This window comes from Mytilus galloprovincialis, chromosome 4 (genome assembly GCF_965363235.1).
Source record: "Mytilus galloprovincialis chromosome 4, xbMytGall1.hap1.1, whole genome shotgun sequence".
Lineage (NCBI taxonomy): Eukaryota > Metazoa > Mollusca > Bivalvia > Mytilida > Mytilidae > Mytilus > Mytilus galloprovincialis.
In genome coordinates, this window is record NC_134841.1 from 79545517 (window position 1) to 79566834 (window position 21318).

The window sequence follows — 21318 nt, forward strand, 5'->3', positions numbered from 1 at the left end:
ATTATTGTCTTGATGGGCAATTAATGCATCCCTTTTATTTTCCACTTTGACAACAAATAATGTTGTCAATGACCTTTCATCTATAAATAAGACTTCATCTATAAATAAGACAAAAACTTAAATTATTTATTTTCCGAATTTCCATAGATAGCCAGGGGCAATTTGATATCCACGATGTCTGAAATTCTCGCTTCCGTTTTTTTTTTTAATACTCTGTGTCCTCCATTTGCATTTAAGGTTTTCTACTCGACTCATGACTCTTTTTGTCTTGCTTGTCCACATTTTTATTAAGGATTTATCAATCTGAATCTCGATACAAAATTTAAAGAAATGACACTTCTGTTAAATGATGGATAAAACCTAATCGACGATCCCGGGTCAATGGACAAAGCCAATGCAATGTTACGCGACTCGGGTTCGCATACTTATTTTTATTTATTTTGGTAATCGATCTATTTCCGGTATCATGTAATATCTATCGTCATGGACAATTGATGTTTTTACTTGCTGAATATTGGTTTCTTTTACATAAATTAAACATCTTTATATGTTTTGAAATTAATTTTATGTTTTTGTTGGATTTGAACTTTGTCTTGTATATTTTTTTACTTGTCCACGGGCAACCAAGACAAAAATAATTACTTGTCCGGTTGTTCAAATGTACGAGTCGGGCGAGTCGGGCATAGCATTTCCACACCCCTGGCATGTACTACAGACTGTGCTTCTTGTTCTACATTTCTTCTTACATTTGAAACATTTAATGCTGGCTCTTCCGTCTTTATATGTATATTTCTGTTGTACACTTCTTCCTGGTAGAGCTTGTTCTAGTTTGGATTTTATGATCTCATTTAATTCAGTGATGGTTTTATTCTTATCTCCATTGCTCATGTTTTCTATAAGTTTATGTATTTCTTTCATGTCTCTATCACCACAATTTTAAGGATTTTTCCCATGCATTTACCATTATTGGTCAGTTGGTAAGGTACAAGTTAACTGTGTAGGATTTGCTACATTTTTCTCTCATCTCTATAGTTTATTTGTACCATAACAGCTTTGGATCTGTCAGTTTCTATGTGAAATGTGGTTTCGCCTGCATTGCATTGAAATTCCTGAAAATAAGCAACTGTTGCATGATTCAGTAATTCAAACCGTACTGCGTCTGCTTTTATGACTAATCCACTATTCGTTTGCTTGTATTTCGTGCTTGTGGGGCGCTTAGTTGTTTCCACCCTTTTTATCAGTGCTTTATCTACACTAAGGAATAATCTTTTATGATATGTATTTTAGCATCTTCTTTCCAATCGCACGACGACTTGTATTTCAAAATTGCATTTTTCAATTTTAATATTTGTTGTCGGACTTGATAACTTTCTCTTACTACTGATCAGCAAAAGAATACGTCTTGGATAATCCCACTTTCGACTGTTAGTCACTGACCAGCAGTCCTTATTGAGAATTTATTATGTTTATGTCTATACACACACAAAGATAATGTTAATGCACAATTGTTTCCTTTTTATGGCTGATTTTTGGAATATTACTTTATTGTGTAATTACAATTATTTTGTATACACTACAGTATTTATAGTATAATGCCAGTATTATGAATGTTGCTTTTGATCTCTTTAAGCTATGTTCTTATTATCCTTGTTTCTTCAAGTAAACTCAGCATAGATACTAGAATAAGGATAGTTGAGTCCAATGCACTAGACTGCGGTTGATCAGCCATAAGGTTTCTCGTGGATAATACCACTGTCGATTGCAAATCACTGATCAATCGCACACTGTGCCCCCTCGTAGCCTGAAGTTGTTATGAAAAGGGAGAGTCAATAATATTGTTAGTATTGCTTTTGAAGTTCTAGTTGATATAGGTTTTTAGAGTTGCAGCTTGTTTTTAAAAGATAAATCAGTGCATACGTGTACTTTTTTCCAATTTTAAGCAGCCAAACAAGAACCAGGAGAGTATATAGATGTACTCCTACCTTGTAGAGAGTAAAGTTATATTGATCTGCTAACCTTTTGTGGCGAAATTAATTTTTGTTTTTGGCAGTGGCTTAGGTCGACGGGTAATGATGGGGGTGCAACTGTCTGGATGTTTCTGTTTGATATTCCATTGTTGAATTTGGTAGGGAGGAGTTTCTATGAAGGTTATTTTACAGTTTTTATATGGACGAAGAAGTTCACGTATATTTTAAGTGGCGGTTTCAACGGTTTTGAAATATTATTCAAATGGAAGATTTTATGAGCTAAGTTATTGTGTAGCCAGTGTAGTCCTTTAGCTGTTGTTCTGGACTTTGCACACCAAAATCAAATGGGATGTCCAGTTCCTGGTTTGATTTGCTTCTCAATGTAGTTGCCCTTACCGTCTGCAAAGAGTGAACTTTTTGAAGGGAAGGGAGGGGGACAGCGTACTCTGCCAAACTTTACTCCAATCTAAATTAGATATTCATGAGAGAATGAATCCGAAATTTACTAATATCAGTATAAAAGGCTTTGAAGAAAGAGTTTTCCCCATAACTTAATTTATGACAAGTTTTAACCCGGTTTTCATACGGCCCATAACAATGGAAGACCGAAAATCGGCTATTTTGTTTTCCTATTTAAGTAAATCTTATGTCATCAGATGTATTTAAAATAAATTATATGTTTAAAATAATATGTGTTGTCACAATTGCTTTATATCACAATTTTTTCTTCTCGGTTTCAAGATGTCGTTTTCTTGTCTCGAACTGAAAATCAGTTCACGAATTGAGTAATCGCTCTTTGATAATAGTATGTGTGATAAGATATATTCACAAAGTTGTTGACATATACATTTTCCGTGTCGTGAATTTTTTCACTAAATCTTGATTTGTTTGTTTTTTGTGCTTTATGCTTTTCCAGACACATAGAAATCAAAACGAAATCAAAATCCGAACTCCGAGGAAAATTCTAAACGGACTCTCCGTAGACAAATGGCAAAATCTAAAATACATTAAATAAACGGATAACAACTGCTGACTTCTGACTTTGTATAGGCATTTTCTTATGTTAAAAATAGAGATTAAACCTCGTGTTTCATAGCTAGCTAAACCTCTCACCTCTCACTCAAAAATCGCATAAAATACCATTGTATTGACAACGATGTGTGAACAAAACAAGTGACATAAAAGGCAAAAATGTCAAAAATACGGGTACAGCAGTGAACATTGTGTTATGATCTTAATCAACATAAAAAAACAAATATGTCAACAAAAAACTAAAAAGACAAAGCTCTCAAGCAAAAACGAAAGACAAGTATGCAAAAATCTACCATAGCACAATAACACAATGACGGGATGCACAAGTACGGAGCCACGAATAAATATTCTAAAAAGAAGTATTTTGAGTGTTTTTGTGTTGGATGTTTTTGGCTTGTTTTTGTGGCTTATTTTGTTTGTATTTTTACATCACTTGACCGAGGGGGGTACTTGTTTTCTTTTAAAATACAAATTCAACAAAGAATCTTGCAAAATATGTTTTATACATAATATAGATATACACAACAGTTACATTCTGTTCAGTCAGTCATCTTGAACAATAGTATTTACAATCATTTTTATACAACAAAATAGATCCATTAGTTTTCATCGAGTCATTTGTATTCTGGATACGTCTTATGATTAAAACTTCGTGTCACCATGATCTAAATCCTGCGCACCTCCATTGCCAACAGCGAGATGATATTCCTGACCTTTGCTTGGTTCGTGTGTTTGATTTTCTTTTGAACAGCATGAACAGTTTAATTCTTTGTTAAATGTTGGGGATAACGGGAAATATGAACAACAATTTATTTTCTTAATATATTTTGTAACGTAAGGATATTCGTACATGACAGGTTTCATGGCTCCTCCTGATTTAGTGTATAAACTGTCCCGCCATTTAAGAATTCCACGCTCTTCTAATGTTCCTATAATAAAAGGAAAGGATATAGTGCAAACAAAAGTTGGTTAGTCTGCTACATTTGTTTGTGGGTGTTCCTTCAAATATAAGAACCTCACCAGATTTTGTCATGTCTCTTCATATTTTTTTTATTTTGTAGTTTGTTTAATATATGTTGTTGTCTCTATCAAATTCATTCGGGACAACACACAGCTACTGAGCTCCATTTTAGTCGTCGATGTCGGGTGAATTAGTTTCGGGATAACATGTGTCCTTGTGCAGCTGTTTTATTTATAATGTCACGTTGTTCGTATCATTGACGTATATTGTTTTATTTGGTCGACTGGATCTAAAGCTAAGGACGCACAAGTTTCTAAACAATAGTCGACACTGTATACAAATTGTCTTATTTACCTGGGAGATTATCAAAAGATGCTTTAATCACTTTTGAAACCTAAATTAGACACTGTATTTTTCATCATTATGATCCATAAACAATAGTTTAATGTCACCATTTTGTGTGCACTTTAATTATATAGAAATCGTGACTTTCATAACAGATTCGGTGACTTACCTGGAACCAAGTTATCCAGTATAAAGCCAAGTACTCCACCAACAAACATGGCTGTACCCAGTAATACTTTTAAAACTTGATCTAAATCCTCAGATCCTGTAAAAGAAGTCCGTCAGTTTTTCATAATACTTTTATGAATAATTGAATTCTGACAGTAAAACAGGGGGGTGCCCATAAAATAACTAGATGTATTATGTGAACCTTTTTGATAATATTAAGAGTTACACACAGAGTATGTAAACATTCAGAGTTATCAGTCTTTGATAATATTATCTACACAGATATCCACAAACTATGTAGACGAATATTTATCACTCTTTTGGTAACAATATCGGTAGACTTATTTTATATTCCTTTTTTCGGTAATTTATTTACAAAAATAAGCACGAAATATGTAGACTAAAAGAATTTTCACTCTTTTGGTATAAATATATTTACAGAGATATACACAGATTATGTAGATGCGAAGAGTGATCACTCTAATAAAACTACTATGAACAGAAGTTATAAAAAATTCTGAAAACTTATATGATAGAACGTCTTGCTGATAATATTTTAACAGATATCAACAAAATCTAAAGATGTATCGAGACAATAATAGAAACAGAGAAATTCGCAATATCTTGTAGGTAATGTAAATTGAAGAAATAACGTTTTGTAAACGCTGAATTGATATATAGAAGATAGTGAACCAACTGCATAACATGGGAATATGAAATCCAAATCTTAGGAGGCAGATAAGCAATGTATATCTATGTGTTCAACTACACGTATATGTGTCACAGACTTATTGTCAATAAACATTTGAATTTGAAATAGAATAAAAAAAATGATATACTACGTATATAGTACATTTTCCTTATGTATGTTTCTTAGTCACTTATATAATTGCTGAAACACAATGCTATAAAATCATGTTTAAAATTAATCATGTTTTGAAAAACAATAACATATGAATTTTTCATTTATCAAAATCGAAGTTACTTTTTTTTCAATAAAAGAGGGATAACCGGCGTGAATCCACTATAGTACTACGTAATAATTGGAAGAGAAGTTTTTTAAGATTATTTCACAAATGTGTGAATATGTTAGATTATGGTTGCATTCATGTTTAGAAAAATCATTTAAGGCACTGTCGATCATTTAAAAAAAATAACTAGCTTGTATATACCGGAAGATCCAGTGATTAGCCTATGAGAACACGACGATCAAAATACTTACCGGTATCAATGGCATCTGTATTTTGACTCAACCATTGAGGAATCATTAATCCAAGGATCATAGATATAGCAAGAATTGTTAAATTTCTTGTGGATGAAAAATCTATAAACTGCAGAACTGAAATCCCAACAGCTGCAACCATACCAAAGACGATGGTTAATGTCCCGCCAATTATAGGATCTGGAATGAGTGTTAATACTGCACCAAATTTACCGATAATCCCACCAATGAGAAGTATTAAACCTGCAACCTGGAACACACGTCTGCTTGCTACCTGTAACACGGAATTAATCACCAACATTTTACTAATTTCAAGTAAATTTTCACCTTCACTAATTTCTTTTCACCCTACCGTTCAATAATGACATTACAACTGATGTTTAGGAATATTTACTTTTGGTGCAAACAGTTTAACTGTTTAATGTCAGGTGGCTTATTTTGCATGCATATTCGAGACAATTATATTTTAAATGACCTTTATTAAATATCTTTATACCCTGATTTATATACTAGAAGGACACCGAGTAAGATTTATAGGTGATTTATTTATTACAATTTATCAGTCCGCAGGGAGATCTGTTACCCAAATCGGACATATAACAGCAGAACACATTCATTTCAGCCACTTTGGTTTGATACTGACCAGTAAGTATTAATCAAATGGTTACTGGGAAATCCAAGTTTATACAGAATCTGATCCAGGTTCTTCTTCATGTATAAAATTGAGAATGGAAATGGGGAATGTGTCAAAGAGACAACAACCCGACCAAATAAAAAACAACAGCAGAGGGTCACCAACAGGTCTTAAATGTAGCGAGAAATTCCCGCACCCGGAGGCGTCCTTCAGCTGGCCCCTAAACAAATATATACTAGTCCAGTGATAATGAACGCTGATGTCCAGTTGCTGATTTTTTTTTTACTGTATTATTTTCTTTTTTCTCAGATACTTTTTGCTAAAATTTAAGGTTAACTGCTCTGATAGTCAGTTCACTAGGAATATTTATGATCTTATCTGTCTTTTGTTTATGGAAAAAAGATAATACCTTCGTGATTCCAATGGCTCCAATATTTCCACTGTATGATGTAGTTGCATGTCCAGCACCAACCATACCTGATATAATACTGGAGAAACCTTCCGCGGCTATGCCTCGGTTAATTGCATGTGGTGGTGGTGGAGATGCATTAGATATGCGTGCTGCGGCGAAATAATCTCCAACTGATTCTATGACAGACGATAAAGTAGCGCCTAACATCCCTACAAATCCTGCAGCCGACACAGTTGGAATTCCAAAACTGACTGAGAAAAAAAAATGTTTTCTAGAATTAAATGTTTTGATATGTAGCTATCTGAACCGAAAGGATACATTACAACATCTTGCATTTTAACGTTTTGGAAGATATTTAAGAACTAAATTATATCGACTAATATGAACATTTGACCTAAGCTCTCAAATGGACTCCGTCAGGAAAGAGACACACAAGCCGACCTCCGGGCGTGTATCACCTTGAGGAGAAATCTGCAGCAGATTTGCTACATATTGGGGCAGGCTTAGCATGAGGCAAATTACAATGAAGAATGAAATACACTTGTCGAAACACATAATGGTCCAGTCCGAATGAAGCGGCTAGGTCAGTAAGTAAATTTGAGTGAACATATTTGTAATTAATGTTGAGGGAGGAAATGAATTCAGATCCTGCTAAAAGTCTTCTTAACACTTGTTTTTATATATCTATACTTACAAGGCCGGGTATGGAAAGGAGAACCAATCAATCCTGCTTAAAGCCTTCTAAACACGTGGTGTTCGCAATCTATACTTACAAGGGCGAAAGGAGAACCAATCAATCCTGCTTAAAGCCTTCTAAACACTTGGTGTTCACAATCTATACTTACAAGGGCATGGAAAGGAGAACCAATCAATCCTGCTTAAAGCCTTCTAAACACTTGGTGTTCACAATCTATACTTACAAGGGTATGGAAAGGAGAACCAATCAAATTTATACTTACAAGGTAATGGAAAGGAGAACCAATCAAATTTATACTTACAAGGTAATGGAAAGGAGAACCAATCAAATATATACTTACAAGGTAATGGAAAGGAGAACCAATCAATGTCTGATACAACATCAAGTCGTGAATCTGTTCTCGCTTTGTATGCTGGTGATTTAGGGTCATTTGTTAAAGTATCCGTCACCGTCAAAATATAGGACAGAAGCCAGCATATACCAACACTAAGAAGTACCTGTTTGATTGGTTAAGAGTGATGATAAAATGTTTCACACACAGCAGGAATAAGTAAGAATCAATAAAAAAATTAAACTGCTTAACAGTATAAAACTACAATGGTTTGTACCTACTTACTCCAATATTTTTTTTTAATAAATGGAAACATAGATATTATTTGTTTGGCCTTCCCAGAATGTTTATTTTATACGATCAGTAAAACTCTTATACGTTTTATGATATTTTCATTAACTGTAAAACTTTTTTTTTATAACAGTTCAATTATGTCAATCCCTTTAAATATTTTTGTTCAACAAATATGTGTTTATAATTGAATTGATCAAGTTTCAACTTTTGTGCACTTTTATAAGTTATTACTGCACAGAATGACACTTACTAATGTAGCGAAGAAATATAAAAAAAAATATTTATATCAAATGCGCACTTAAAATATACTAGTACACACACACTTTTATATATCGGTTTCTTTTTGGTTAATTATTTCGTAAGGTTTGCTGTTTCATTAAACCATACCCCATATGTAATGTATATATTAGTAAGATTTGCTATACTGTCTCATTTCCGTGGAGGGTTATTTCATTGACAATCTGGTCACATTTATTCATATATTAAGTATGAAAATATATTTTTTCGATAAAAATCCTTCATTATCAATGCATAATCTTTATAATTGCTAGTATGTTAATGTGTTGCATAAAATGTGTTGATACTGAAATATGTGTAATGCTATAATTTTCAATAATAGACTATCCGTCTTTCTCCACCTCTGAGCGATACAATACAGCCTATAGTGCTGAAAGTGGCGTTAAACACCAATAACCAATCAATAAATCCATCAATTGTCTCGGGAAAGGACTACTTATCTATGTAGGCTAAGAAACAAACAACTTACTGGCATCAGTTGAAACACTGGATATCTGAACACGTAACATTTCTTCTTCAAACTAAAGCCAAGACAAGGAACTCGGACACGTCCAATAATCAAAGTGAAAAATCCAATTAAAACCAATGTCCTGTAAAAATAAAAGTGTATTTCAAAAACGAGTTCTAAAAGATGGAAATATTGTTGAGCTTTTTCTATTTGATACAATACTTATTTATATTCACCATTAAATAAGGTGGAGGCATATTGATGTTTAACAAGATAGAGCTCTGATCATATTTCTGTACCAAACATGGAAAAAAACAAGTTAATTACTTGAATATTTCAAATTATTCCCCATAGTTTTGTTGTTTTGTTAGCAGAACAAATCATAAAAACTTTTAGTTTCTCGGAAATCCGTACAACGTAAGAACTACCGTTCGTTTGTTAAATTTTTAAATCTAATCAAAATAACGATCTTTCTTAACTTTCATCGACGATCTAACATGGCCAAATGAGTATAGCGAAATCAGATATCTATATTTAAATTAGATTGTTGAGTTTTTTGCTGTCGTAGTTGGTATTAACGAAGATGTGGATAGAGGTTTTCAGATTAGATAATAATGAGAAAAAGTGTAAAGAATAGTGAAAAATGGGCCACAAAATAAAGAGTAGAGAACAACGAGGACCTACAATATACAGAAAAGAGAAAAATGGAAAAAATAATAGAGAAACATGACCTAAAAATTAAAGAATACAGAAATGAAGGACTTCCTATCAAGATCTTAATTAGTGAAGAGTTCATATAAAACACAATTCATATCAAGATTCAACTTACAATATTGCTATTCCCCAGTGTGTCCTGTTGAAATCTGCCGCGACAGCAGTGAGTGACAGTCCTATTAATGATATGGTGGGAGCTATTGTTAGAGGTCCAATGTATTTCAGCAGAAGCCCCATAATGCCAGTACATCCCAGAATCACTTGAATCAATGATGCAAGCATCAAGTTTCCCTGAATCTGCAAAATAACATGCACCTTGTATTATCTTGGTTTTCATGAAATGCATGATAATGATTTTTTTCTTCAAACGAGGTTTCGGCTGTCTCGTGTTTCATCTTAAACAAAAATAACTGTCAAAAGTTCTCAAATTTATTTGGTTTATAAGAAAGTTCGTACATTTAGTTAGACATGTAAAAGCTAAATGAGATGTAAAATCGAAGATGAAAATAATACATACCAGTATTCATTTATTTATTAGATGAGTTATGTAATCGAAATGTCGAACCGTTTTATAGCTGTCAAAGAAGACAAATCACATTAGAAATTAAAACAAATAAATAATTACAGGCCAATGAAGTCAATGAAGTCATTTTGTTCGTTAAAGTTTCGAATTTTGAGTCAATGAAATATTTTCAATTCAATTGTCAAGTTCACTGATATATCTGACATGTTAAAAATAATTAAAAAAAAATAACAATTATTGATCGAAAGAATTAAACGTTGATCATTCAGTCTCTCTCTGGTATGCAACTAAAAAAAAAATAACAATTATTGATCGAAAGAATTAAACGTTGATCATGCAGTCTCTCTCTGGTATACAACTAACATATTTTAGATAAACTTTTCTTCAAATCTATGGGGTTAATCTGGACACAACTACTAACACCATCACTATCCATACAAACCTCTCTTAGTCTGCTCTGCCACAATTCATCTTTCTGATCCTGGTTCATAAAAGTCGTACTATTTGTCCCATTTGCTGATGGAACTGAAATAATAATTTCATAAAATATAAATCGTGTTTGTATTTCTCTAGATAATATAAGAAGATGTGGTATGACTACCAATAAGAAAAGTAAACAAGTATAGGTCAAAGCACGGTCTTCAAAACGGTCTGCAATGTATTGTTTATCATGGATGGTTTTTTTTTTTATATTTGGGTTTATGTTGCTTAGTCTTTAGTCTTTATGTAATGCCTTATGGACTTGTTCGTCTTTTCGCTGTGTTTCGTTTCTTGTCAGTGCGTTGATTGTTACTTGTTGAATGTTCTCTTGGTATCTTCCGCCCTAGGCTCTTTTTTACTTTAATATGCATTGACATTTTCTGCGGTTGGCATATCGCATAACAACACTTTAATTCTATAATACAATTCTTACTTTCAAGACTTGTTGGACATTTCCATTTTTCTAAAGACATCATGGCAACAATTGGAGCAATAAAAACATGCGATCCTCCTTGTATTATTCCTAATCTGCAAAAGGAAACATGCAGCCATGAATTGTAAACATAAAAAACCATGCACTACGTTATTCATGTATGTGCAATTAATTATGAAAATATATTTTCGTAGATAGTAGCAAACACGGTGGCAATGGATTCGCATAAACTGCCAAACGTTTAATTTTAACTCTTTATTGTCAAGACAAGAATATTTTTTTAAGAATTGATATTTAGTTAAATTTTTAATATTTCCCTGTTCATCTTCAGTTATACAGCTGTTCTAGTTCTTTGGTAATCGTTCTTCGTGATAAAATGTGTACCCTCTTATTTTTACGACAAGTCATTTTAACTCTGACAAAATGTTCAATCAAATGTGTATGTTATGCTGTTATCTACTGCTGAAACAAAATAACAATTCTGTTTTGCTCATTGTTGAAAGTCTTCATGGTTATTTAAATCACATTCCTTATATTTATGAAGTATGCCCGAAACTAAACATGAGCAAATGCATTTTTTCATTCCAAGTTGAAGTCAATCATTATTGAATTATGAAATAAAGTAATTATAAGAACGGAAAGCTTTTAATCGTGTAGCGATTTTATTGGGCATAAAAGCATTGACCTTAGCAAATTTTGCTTATAGTGCTAGAGGTTGTAATGAATTTGGTTGTCATATTCCTTACCAACTTTAAAATATACCAGATTGGTCCATACATAGTAAGTTTTAAGCGTACTAAACATTAGTTTCTGCATCATGATGTCATAAACATGTAATTTTATATACTGCATTTATCATGCTTTATCGTGAAATAAGGATTGAATGACCCCCTCTAAATCCAAAGTAGTACAGCATTGGCACCAATCATAGTATCTTGGTAAAAACTATAGATACCGTGAATCGATCGGACTAACGCACTAATGTGGAGTCAATCCGCAGATTTTAAGATTATTTCTTAAATGTTAATGATATTCATTTTTTAATAACTTTAGTTCTTTCATTTTAATATAATCACATTTTTTTTTCATGTGTCTTTTAATTGTTTTACTAATATGTGATATGACGATTCATCTCAATCGACGTTAATGAGAAAAGTATAATCTAAAGGTCCTTATTCTTGTTTCCTGTATGAATCAGATAAAGACAAGGAAAGAACACAAATAATTGATATCAACGAAGAGTACGAACAAATGTATACTATATAAATAGTTATCAAAGGTACCAAGATTATAATGTATTACGCCAGACGCGCTTTTCGTCTACATAAGACTCACCAGTGACGCTCGGATAAAAAAAAGTTAAAATAAAGCCAAACGAGTACAAAGTGGAAGAGCATTGGGGGCCAAACATTTCGAATAGTACTTACCTTACCCCAAACGTTGTTTGTAAAAGTGTAGCAAGTCCACACATGAACATTGAGATACTTAAAAGTTGGGCTATGACATTAGCTTTTTCCTGTGCTGGAAATAAGTCGGTACATAGCTGGTCCCCGAGAATAAACGGTATGGACAATGTACTTCCAATACATAATATAGCTTGCTGAAAAAAAAGACAAAAAAAACAACATTACAATAAATTGGTATTTTGTTTTGTATTTGCAAACTTTCGTCGCTATCAACAACCAGAACAACTAAGGAATAATATATTGTCTATAGAGGGAATGCAATAGTAAAACAGATAACACGGTCAAGATCATTTTCCTACAACGAGAACACTGCAGTAAATATCTTTATGGTGTAATGGCTCTATTTACCAATATGGAGAAGTCATGCACATATTCCGATCTGTCAGACTTTTTGTGTCGATTCTTGAATTTTTTCAATGTATTGAATAAAAATAAAATCGTTTGTCACACTTTTTCTCAGGAACTACTGAACTGATAGGGTTCATACTTGGTCAACAGCTTGACGATAATGACAGAAAATGTCTTCACGTAAGCACTCTTCTTGTAATACACGCTGTTTGTCGATACTTTAAATTATAAATTCTTCTTTTAAATGACTTGGTCATCATATATTGCTGATTTTTGGGGCTATGAACAGCTAATTTCTTTCGATTCTTTTACATTTCAGTTTTTAAGTCATTAATTGTGTCATGTAGTCCGATAAAATAAGAATATATACGAAAATTAACTCATCATAGATACTAGGACTTGTATATACGCCAGACGCGCGTTTCGTCTGCAAAAGACTCATCAGTGACGTTCGAATCCAAAAAGTTAAAAAGGCCAAATAAAGTACGAAGTTGAAGAGCATTGAGGACCAAAATTCCTAAAAGTTTTGCCAAATACAGCTAAGGTAATCTATGCCTGAGGTAGAAGAGCCTTAGTATTTCAAAATTCAAATTTTGTAAACAGTAAATTAAAGGGTACGTCTAATAATAAAAGTCGAACGTCAAGACTAAAATCAATCATCTCATGATCTTTTATGAAAATCTTCAAAAGTTATAACCCCTAAACGTTTAACGTGTTAACAAAAATCATCTTAATGTTTACATACAAACATTTTAGACAATTTGCTATCTCTGGGTTGACATAAGTAGCAGGAGTTGATAACAAACAAAAACTATGTCAAATAAATAGATCAGTAGTTGTATAAGAGTGGTGTTTCTTATATGATTATGTTATGATATCATTTCCTAATCGGATGCTCAAATACACTATGATAACTGAATTGATAATTTGACCATTTTAACTTCCTAAATCAGTGAGATATACATAGAGTTGTCACTGGCTCAGACGTACTTATAAATATAATTATTTTTATGTGACTGTATCTTACATTAATCTGTAGGATCCTTTACTATAGATAATTTAGCTGATCTGTAAAAATAACATCCACATGCCTTATATATCATGTGCTGTAGTACGACGCTAGATTAAAACTGACGTGGAAAGGTAACACCCGGCCACCGAAAGCTTCATTTTTGAAGCCCAGGTGGTTGTGTGGTCTAGCGGGACGGCTACAGTGCAGGCGATTTGGTGTCACGATATCTCAGTAGCATGGTTTCGGATCCCGGCGAGGGAAGAACAAATTTCGCAAATTTTACAGATCTAACATTGTTGGGTTGATGTTTAGACCAGTTGTATATATATAACTGGTCGAAAAAGGACAACGTTTAGTTTTCAAATCTGTTCCAAAAAATTACACTAGAACTTAAATGGACAATTTTGGCGTACTATAATACATTTTACAAGGCAGATATCAATAATTTGAAGGCTGAAGACAATTTTGAAAATTATTAGAAAAAGGTAGATAATTAAAACTTCGAATTAACACATGCGAGATATCGACTTAAAAATAGTTATCGCATTTTACCTCGTTCCTAGTTTATTCAAATCATAGGATAAAATTGTTTCAGCTAGAAAGGGTTGTTAGGAAAGCATGGTTCGATCAATATAACTACATGTATTGTAGAGAAGAGATAAGTCTAATTCAAATCAAAGCATAACATGTGAATGTCTGTCTTAATAGTAGTACTTTATGGTAATAAGAGTTTTAAAAAATCCTACACGCTGATGCAGATAATCCCTTTTTCTCAACAAAAAAAGTCTGATTCAAATAATACTTCTTACTGAGGTTTAACTATTATATAATGCTCGGAATAGGTCTACATATTTGCTCCTAAAGGTTGTGGGTCTTAGTGGATTACGTAACAAGTAATATCTGTCCAATATCAACATTTCAAATATCTCTATTCACAAGAGTAAACAGAAAACATAATTTATAACATTAAAGTGCGATTTAAAAACAGGCATTCACATCATGACATAAAATAGTGTTTCTCTTTTCTCGTTTTTGTATATACATTAGACCGTTGGTTTTCTTGATTGAATTATTATTTAACAATTATAGTCATTTTGGGGCCATTTTATACTAGATGTTTGCTGTTTGGTTCGAGCTAAGGCTCCGTGTTTAAGGCCGTACTTAAGCCAATAATTGTTTATTTTTTACACATTGACTTGGGTGGAGAGTTGTCTCATTTGCACTCATACCACATCTTCTTATATCTAATTAAAGAAATTAGAACCACAAAAGACAAGAGGCAGTTAAAAAATTCTTCACAAATAATAGAACCAAAAACAGAAAGAAGATGGTATTGTCATTTTACCTTAAATAAAAATTGAAAATGATCACGATGTAGCTGTACATTTTCGTTCTAAGAGATTGCTACTAGTATTTTCTGTTTTATTTCTATATAAATTTCAACGTCAACAAATCAATCAATTTAATTTTCAGAACATATCGTAACTGGGCCGCGTTCCATATCATAGCTGCTACGTAGTGCTACGTAGATTTTTGTTTATTGAACGTGTAGTAAGCCAATAGTTTCTACATATATATTGATAGCTTGGTTGCGTTCAATATCGTAGCGGCTACGTAGTGCTACTTAGATTTTGACTATTGTATGTGTAGCTATAGACTAGTTGTTACATGGATATTGATAGCAGCTACGTAGCCGCTACGTAGCTGCTACGATATTGAACTCAACCCAGCTAAGTAGCTGCTACGATATTGAACACGACCCTTGGTTGCGTTCAATATCGTAGCCGCTATCTAGTGCTGCGTAGATTTTTGTCTACTGAACGAGTAGCTAGTCTAGCTGCTAATAATATTTATGTAGCTGGGGTGTGTTCAATATCGTAGCGGTTACGTAGCTGCTATCAATAATTATGTAACAACTAGTCTATAGCTACACGTTCAATAGTCAAAATCTACGTAGCACTACGCAGACGCTACGATATTGAACGCAACCCTGTTCTCATTCAGAATGTGAACTTAATATTTGTTACGTATCGAGTAACGATGGTGTATTATGAAATTCAAAAATTCTAGACATGGATGTAAAAATGGACAATGAACATGATGAACATGAAAATGTTTATATATTTGGATGAATGGGAGCGATTTGAATAATAATAACAAACAAAACGAAATCATGAGATTAAGAATTATGAAAAGTAACAAAAATTAAAAAAAATTACGCCCAAATGTACTCGATCTTCGGACCGATACTTACGGGACAATCTAACATAGGAAAAATGCATATCAAAACAAACTTTCATTTTAAAAAATGAACTTTTTTTCTAAATATTTTCAATACATTTATTCTTGGCTGAAGTACAAAATTAGCTTTGGTTAATTCTTACCTGTAATGCAAAAATAAAACACATATGAGGAGAAGGGACATCTTCAACATGAAAGAAAACGTCGTTATCCTGTGCACCCATGTTTGTTTTCTACCTGAACAGGTATTGATACTTAATAAGGCCATACTTATGTGAAGAACTGTTATATAGTTTAAACATAGGAATAACAAATATTTGTGTCTCTAAGATAAATAATTTAATGTGAAAGACTTTTGATCTGAAGTTGACCATAGGGTCAAATTAGAAATAAAATGACAAAAGCATAAAAATCCACAAAAGTTAATTACGTTTGTTCAGAGATCTATTGATATAAAATGTGACTGACCTATTCAAGATGTACATAAATGTATAAATAGCATGTGTTTGCTCCAAACGGGATTGAAAATCTAATTATATTATTCGCTCTTAATCCATACCTATTAGCTTTTAGTCTAAACCAATTGGGTCGTTCTTTGTTCCAGTTTTTCAGTCATATATAAGCAAAAGGTAGACCATGCATATACAAAACTCTTTGTTCCAGCCTTTCACTCATATACGGCCAGGAAGACCATGCGTATACAAACACAACTTTTGCATGTATGTTTTTGGGCTTACGTAGAAATATATATTTAACAAACTACGCGGTGTCAATCTCTAAATTATAAACTTGCAAATGATCAATAGTAACTAATGCACCTTGATAGTTAAAGAAGACTCATGATGCAATAAAACTAATGTTGACAATTAGACATCCGTGTACTAAAAACAAAATACTTATATTACCAGGTATAGAAGTAAATACTTAACCTAGTACATGTTTTAAAACATGTCTTACTGTTTAACAAACTGTTTTAAAAATTTATATTTGAGTAGTAATATTAATTCAGGTAGAAATATAGTGACGGAAAATTAAAGAGTAATGTGAAAGAAATTGACTGATTTGTGTTGTCTTACCGTTAATTAAAATATGTTCGAAGAGATGGCAATATAACAAATTGGAACACAAAGCATTGTGAAAGTAGATTTGGTCATATTTATTGATATCTAAGGCTTAATCATGCTAGGCAATGTAATTAATCAGTTTAGAAAAAGATTGTTAAACTGACTTGTTAATATTCAGAATATAGGAATCCGGATCCATTTTCTGATTATGATAGGTCTCTAACAGAAAACGTAATGGATATTTATAGCTTGAAGCCTTCGTTTGTATTACGTTGAATTTATCTTATATTTTTGTACTAAAGCCTCAGACTAAAGCCATAACATGATAAGAAACCGTTAAAGTCATCTGATTTTATCTTCGTGAGATTCTAAACTGATGTGATGTGTTTTATTATAAAACTGACCAAATCCTCATCAAATAGTAGCGGTTTGTGATCATTTCATTGGTTCGTACTTCTATTTCACTGTCTGGTTCGTTGTTCTATCTTTTAAACGTCCCCTTTCTATAACAGTTATTATTATTTATCTAAATGGCATGTGGTGTTTCCTTCTGCAAACAGATAGTTTATTAGAATCTGCATGAATGAAATTGGGATAGCAATTGTACTTTCGATTCCTCCTAAATGTAAAGGTGGATTTACAAAATTTTTTAATTTTTTGAAATACTAAGGCTTTTAACCGCAGGCATAGATTACCTAAGCTGTATTTGGAAACACTTTTAGGAATTTTGGATCTCTATGCTCTTCAACTTCGTACTTTATTTGGCTTTTTTAACATTTTTTTTATTCGAGCGTCACTGATGAGTCTTTTGTAGACGAAACGCGCGTCTGGCGTATATATAAAATTTAATCCTGGTATCTATGATGAGTTTATTTACAACCACTGGGTCGATGCCACTGCTGGTGGAGATTTATTTCCCCCGAGGGTATTACAAGCCCAGTAGTCAGCACTTTTTCTGTGCTGACATGAATTATCATAGATATTGTTATATTTATAAATTAACTGTTTACAAAATTTTGATTTTTTTGAAATACTTAGGCTTTTCTACCTCAGGCATAGATTACCTTAGCTGTATTTGGAAATACTTTTATGAATTTTGGATCTCTATGCTCTTCAACTTCGTACTTCATTTGGCTTTTTTAACATTTTTGGGATTCGAGCGTCACTGATGAGTCTTTTGTAAATGAAACGCGCGTCTGGCGTATATATAAAATTTAGTCCTGGTATCTATGATGAGTTTATTTTCAATGAAATTACAGAATCATCAAACATAAAGCAACAGTATATTTTAAAATTAATAATCCGAAAATAGTTCTAAACCGGTCATGCCTCTTAAACCAGTGAATGGATTTCATTTGAAATTTTACTCTATTAATTTATTTCCTTTTCTCATTTTTATCAGAATGATTTTTAGGGTCCACTATGGCATAGCATGTAACTTGTCATATCTATATGAAAGGAATCTCCTTTAGGGTCCACTATGGCATAGCATGTAACTTGTCATATCTCTATGAAAGGAATCTTCTTTAGGGTCCACTATGGCATAGCATGTAACTTGTCATATCTCTATGAAAGGAATCTTCTTTAGGGTCCACTATGGCATAGCATGTAACTTGTCATATTTATATGAAAGGAATCTCCTTTAGGGTCCACTATGGCATAGCATGTAACTTGTCATATCTGTATGAAAGGAATCTCCTTTAGGGTCCACTATGGCATAGCATGTAACTTGTCATATTTATATGAAAGGAATCTTCTTTAGGGTCCACTATGGCATAGCATGTAACTTGTCATATCTATATGAAAGGAATCTCCTTTAGGGTCCACTATGGCATAGCATGTAACTTGTCATATCTATATGAAATGAATCTCCTGTAGGGTCCACTATGGCATAGCATGTAACTAGTCATATCTATATGAAAGGAATCTCCTTTTGGGTCCACTATGGCATAGCATGCCACGGTAACTTGTCATATCTATATGAAAGGAATCTCCTTTAGGGTCCACTATGGCATAGCATGTAACTTGTCATATCCATATGAAAGGAATCTCCTTTAGGGTCCACTATGGCATAGCATGTAACTTGTCATATCTATATGAAAGGAATCTCCTTTAGGGTCCACTATAGCATGTAACTTGTCATATCTATTTGAAAGGAATCTCCTTTTAACCCATCGGTTGGATTTCCATACTACTACTACTCTTATAATATTTTTGGAGCATAGTATGTTCAACTTAGTTCGTCCAGTATACTTAGTTTGCTAAATTATTTAGTAATACATACGTAAAAAGTGAATAAGTCAACGAAACATAAATGAAAATAGTATGTTATGAAATGTGAAAATACCTGTAAAGCGAACACAACACACATGTGAGGAGCTGGTGTATCTTCAACTCCATATATAACAGTAGATTTCTCATCTACACCAAGTTCATCCAAGTCCGCATCTAGCCTGTCGTCCTCAAAGTTATGGTTGTCCATCACTCTTGCCTTGTAAATCCTGGGGATATTTATGTAAGTATATATATCATCATTCAATGATCACCAAGCCTTACACAGAAAATAATATTTCCGGAGGATGGACAATTTACTTCGTTTCAGATAGTCTATTTAAAAATTTGTTAAATCTTAGTAAATTGACATTGTATTGATTGTTTTGTTTGTAAATATTTTCTGAATGTAGCCGATATTCTAGATAACGTTGTATATGTAGTCATTTTGTTCATCGTTGAATAATTCATTTTTACAGAGGATGACCTTGAGGTCACTCCGATGTATTGTTATCGCTTAAATTTCCGTCATTCATAAATTATAGTCAAATTAGTTTTGGGTTTTCAACACCAGTGAAAAAAGTGCATTTTCATACCTGCGATTTCTGTTCTCCGGTTGTGGACGATGTTTCAACAAAATATGGAATCATTTCAGTTGTTGATTTAGTGGTGAAAATTTGACTGAATTATATCTTAATAAATACGATTTTATATGTTTAATTGGTGTTTCAGAAAGAGGTCAGGTGCTCTTGTTCATTCATAAAATTATCGTTCATTCATAAATTTATCGTAAAATAAAAATCACTACACAGGTTATACGTGTAGTGTAAATGACCACCTGTAATCTAAAAATAGCGGTCTTACTAATAACGACCAGAAGAATTTTAGCGACAAGAAGCGTCAAGAACGGACAAGAAGAATAAATTAAGCGACAAGAAGACTATTTATCGACATGAAAACTTCTCGTATCGCATAAGGATGACACATATCAAATGAACAATTATGTGTGAGACTTAGTTTTAAGAAATGATGTCAAAGTAACACTATGAAAATATTTTTAGTAAGCTGAAATATATATTTATTTTTTACATGTTTATGTGTTGTAAGTTGTTTTATTTCTGTTCCATTTTTCAACATTAGCGTCTCGAAAGGTGAAATGTTTTAACTGAATGGTTAATTTAAATTAATTATGAAAATTGTTAAAATTAAATAAATAAAAGTAATTATTGCCCAGTTACAAACACTACCAGGGGATAATCCATAATTACCCCAACTTTAGCCTGGTAAACTTGTTGTCTCCTTGTGAAATATAAAACATATTAAACATGATTTCCTGCTTAAGTCTTTTATTGATATAAAGTCAAAACCTTCTTGCTTTTCACTAGACAACCATGTCCTGTCAGGTTTAATTCTTATATATGTAGATGAAAAATAAAAGTCCCCAAAACATTAACATGGCAGCAATTGCTTTTACAGCCTTTAAGGCTTTGATTTTTTTACAGAAGAGTGTCCACCATGCACTTGCACTGCACTATAATAATAGTAGAATAGAATTATCATATACAAATAGATGAAAATTATATATAAATGCAATCGTAATATTAATAATATATATAACAACAAACCAGTGTATTCTCTACGACTATTATTATATAAGTATAATAGTCCAAGGTATACTGATTTCTTGCACTACAATATAATAGTTATTACGGTGAGGTTGAATTTCCTGTCATTTATTCATCATCCAAGCACGAACTTCTATCAGAAAAAAATATCTCTGTAAATTAACCCAAGTTTCAGGTATAGAGATGTGATCTGTTTCTGTGACATGCGCTTTTGACCATCCACAAGAACCTGCGGTCATCCGATGTTCAGTACTTCAGTACTTTGATATATATAGTCGCGATCTAAAAAAAAAAACAAGTATTTTTGTATAAATTCTCGTAGATTTTTTTAGA

At 32.6% G+C, this 21318-nt stretch overlaps 1 protein-coding gene across 2 annotated transcripts; it reads right to left on the reverse strand.

Annotated features, from left to right (window-relative positions):
* Positions 1–3483: 3483 nt before the first annotated feature.
* LOC143073062 (solute carrier family 23 member 2-like) lies at positions 3484–19670 on the reverse strand. 2 transcript variants are annotated; one of them, XM_076248305.1, is made up of 11 exons: positions 19437–19670; positions 12386–12558; positions 10959–11053; positions 10488–10570; positions 9638–9819; positions 8830–8950; positions 7779–7935; positions 6739–6992; positions 5696–5969; positions 4475–4570; positions 3484–3928 (listed from the first exon to the last, which is right to left on the reverse strand). In XM_076248305.1, exons 1-11 carry the CDS (start codon positions 19569–19571, stop codon positions 3642–3644), a joined length of 1857 nt encoding a protein of 618 aa, XP_076104420.1. In that variant the 5' UTR covers positions 19572–19670; the 3' UTR covers positions 3484–3641. The 2 variants fall into 2 exon arrangements, with proteins under 2 accessions (XP_076104420.1, XP_076104421.1); XM_076248306.1 differs by lacking the exon at positions 19437–19670 and adding an exon at positions 16169–16308.
* Positions 19671–21318: the final 1648 nt, after the last annotated feature.

Excerpts from the sequence above, each read along its gene's own strand:
- LOC143073062 (XM_076248305.1), bottom strand. The coding sequence starts at position 19,571 with ATGGACAACCATAACTTTGAGGACGACAGGCTAGATGCGGACTTGGAT. Across the intron at positions 10,571-10,958 it reads ATGTCCAACAAGTCTTGAAA|TTCCATCAGCAAATGGGACA; the intron begins GTAAGAATTGTA and ends TTATTATTTCAG. Across the intron at positions 3,929-4,474 it reads ACTGGATAACTTGGTTCCAG|GAACATTAGAAGAGCGTGGA; the intron begins GTAAGTCACCGA and ends CTTTTATTATAG.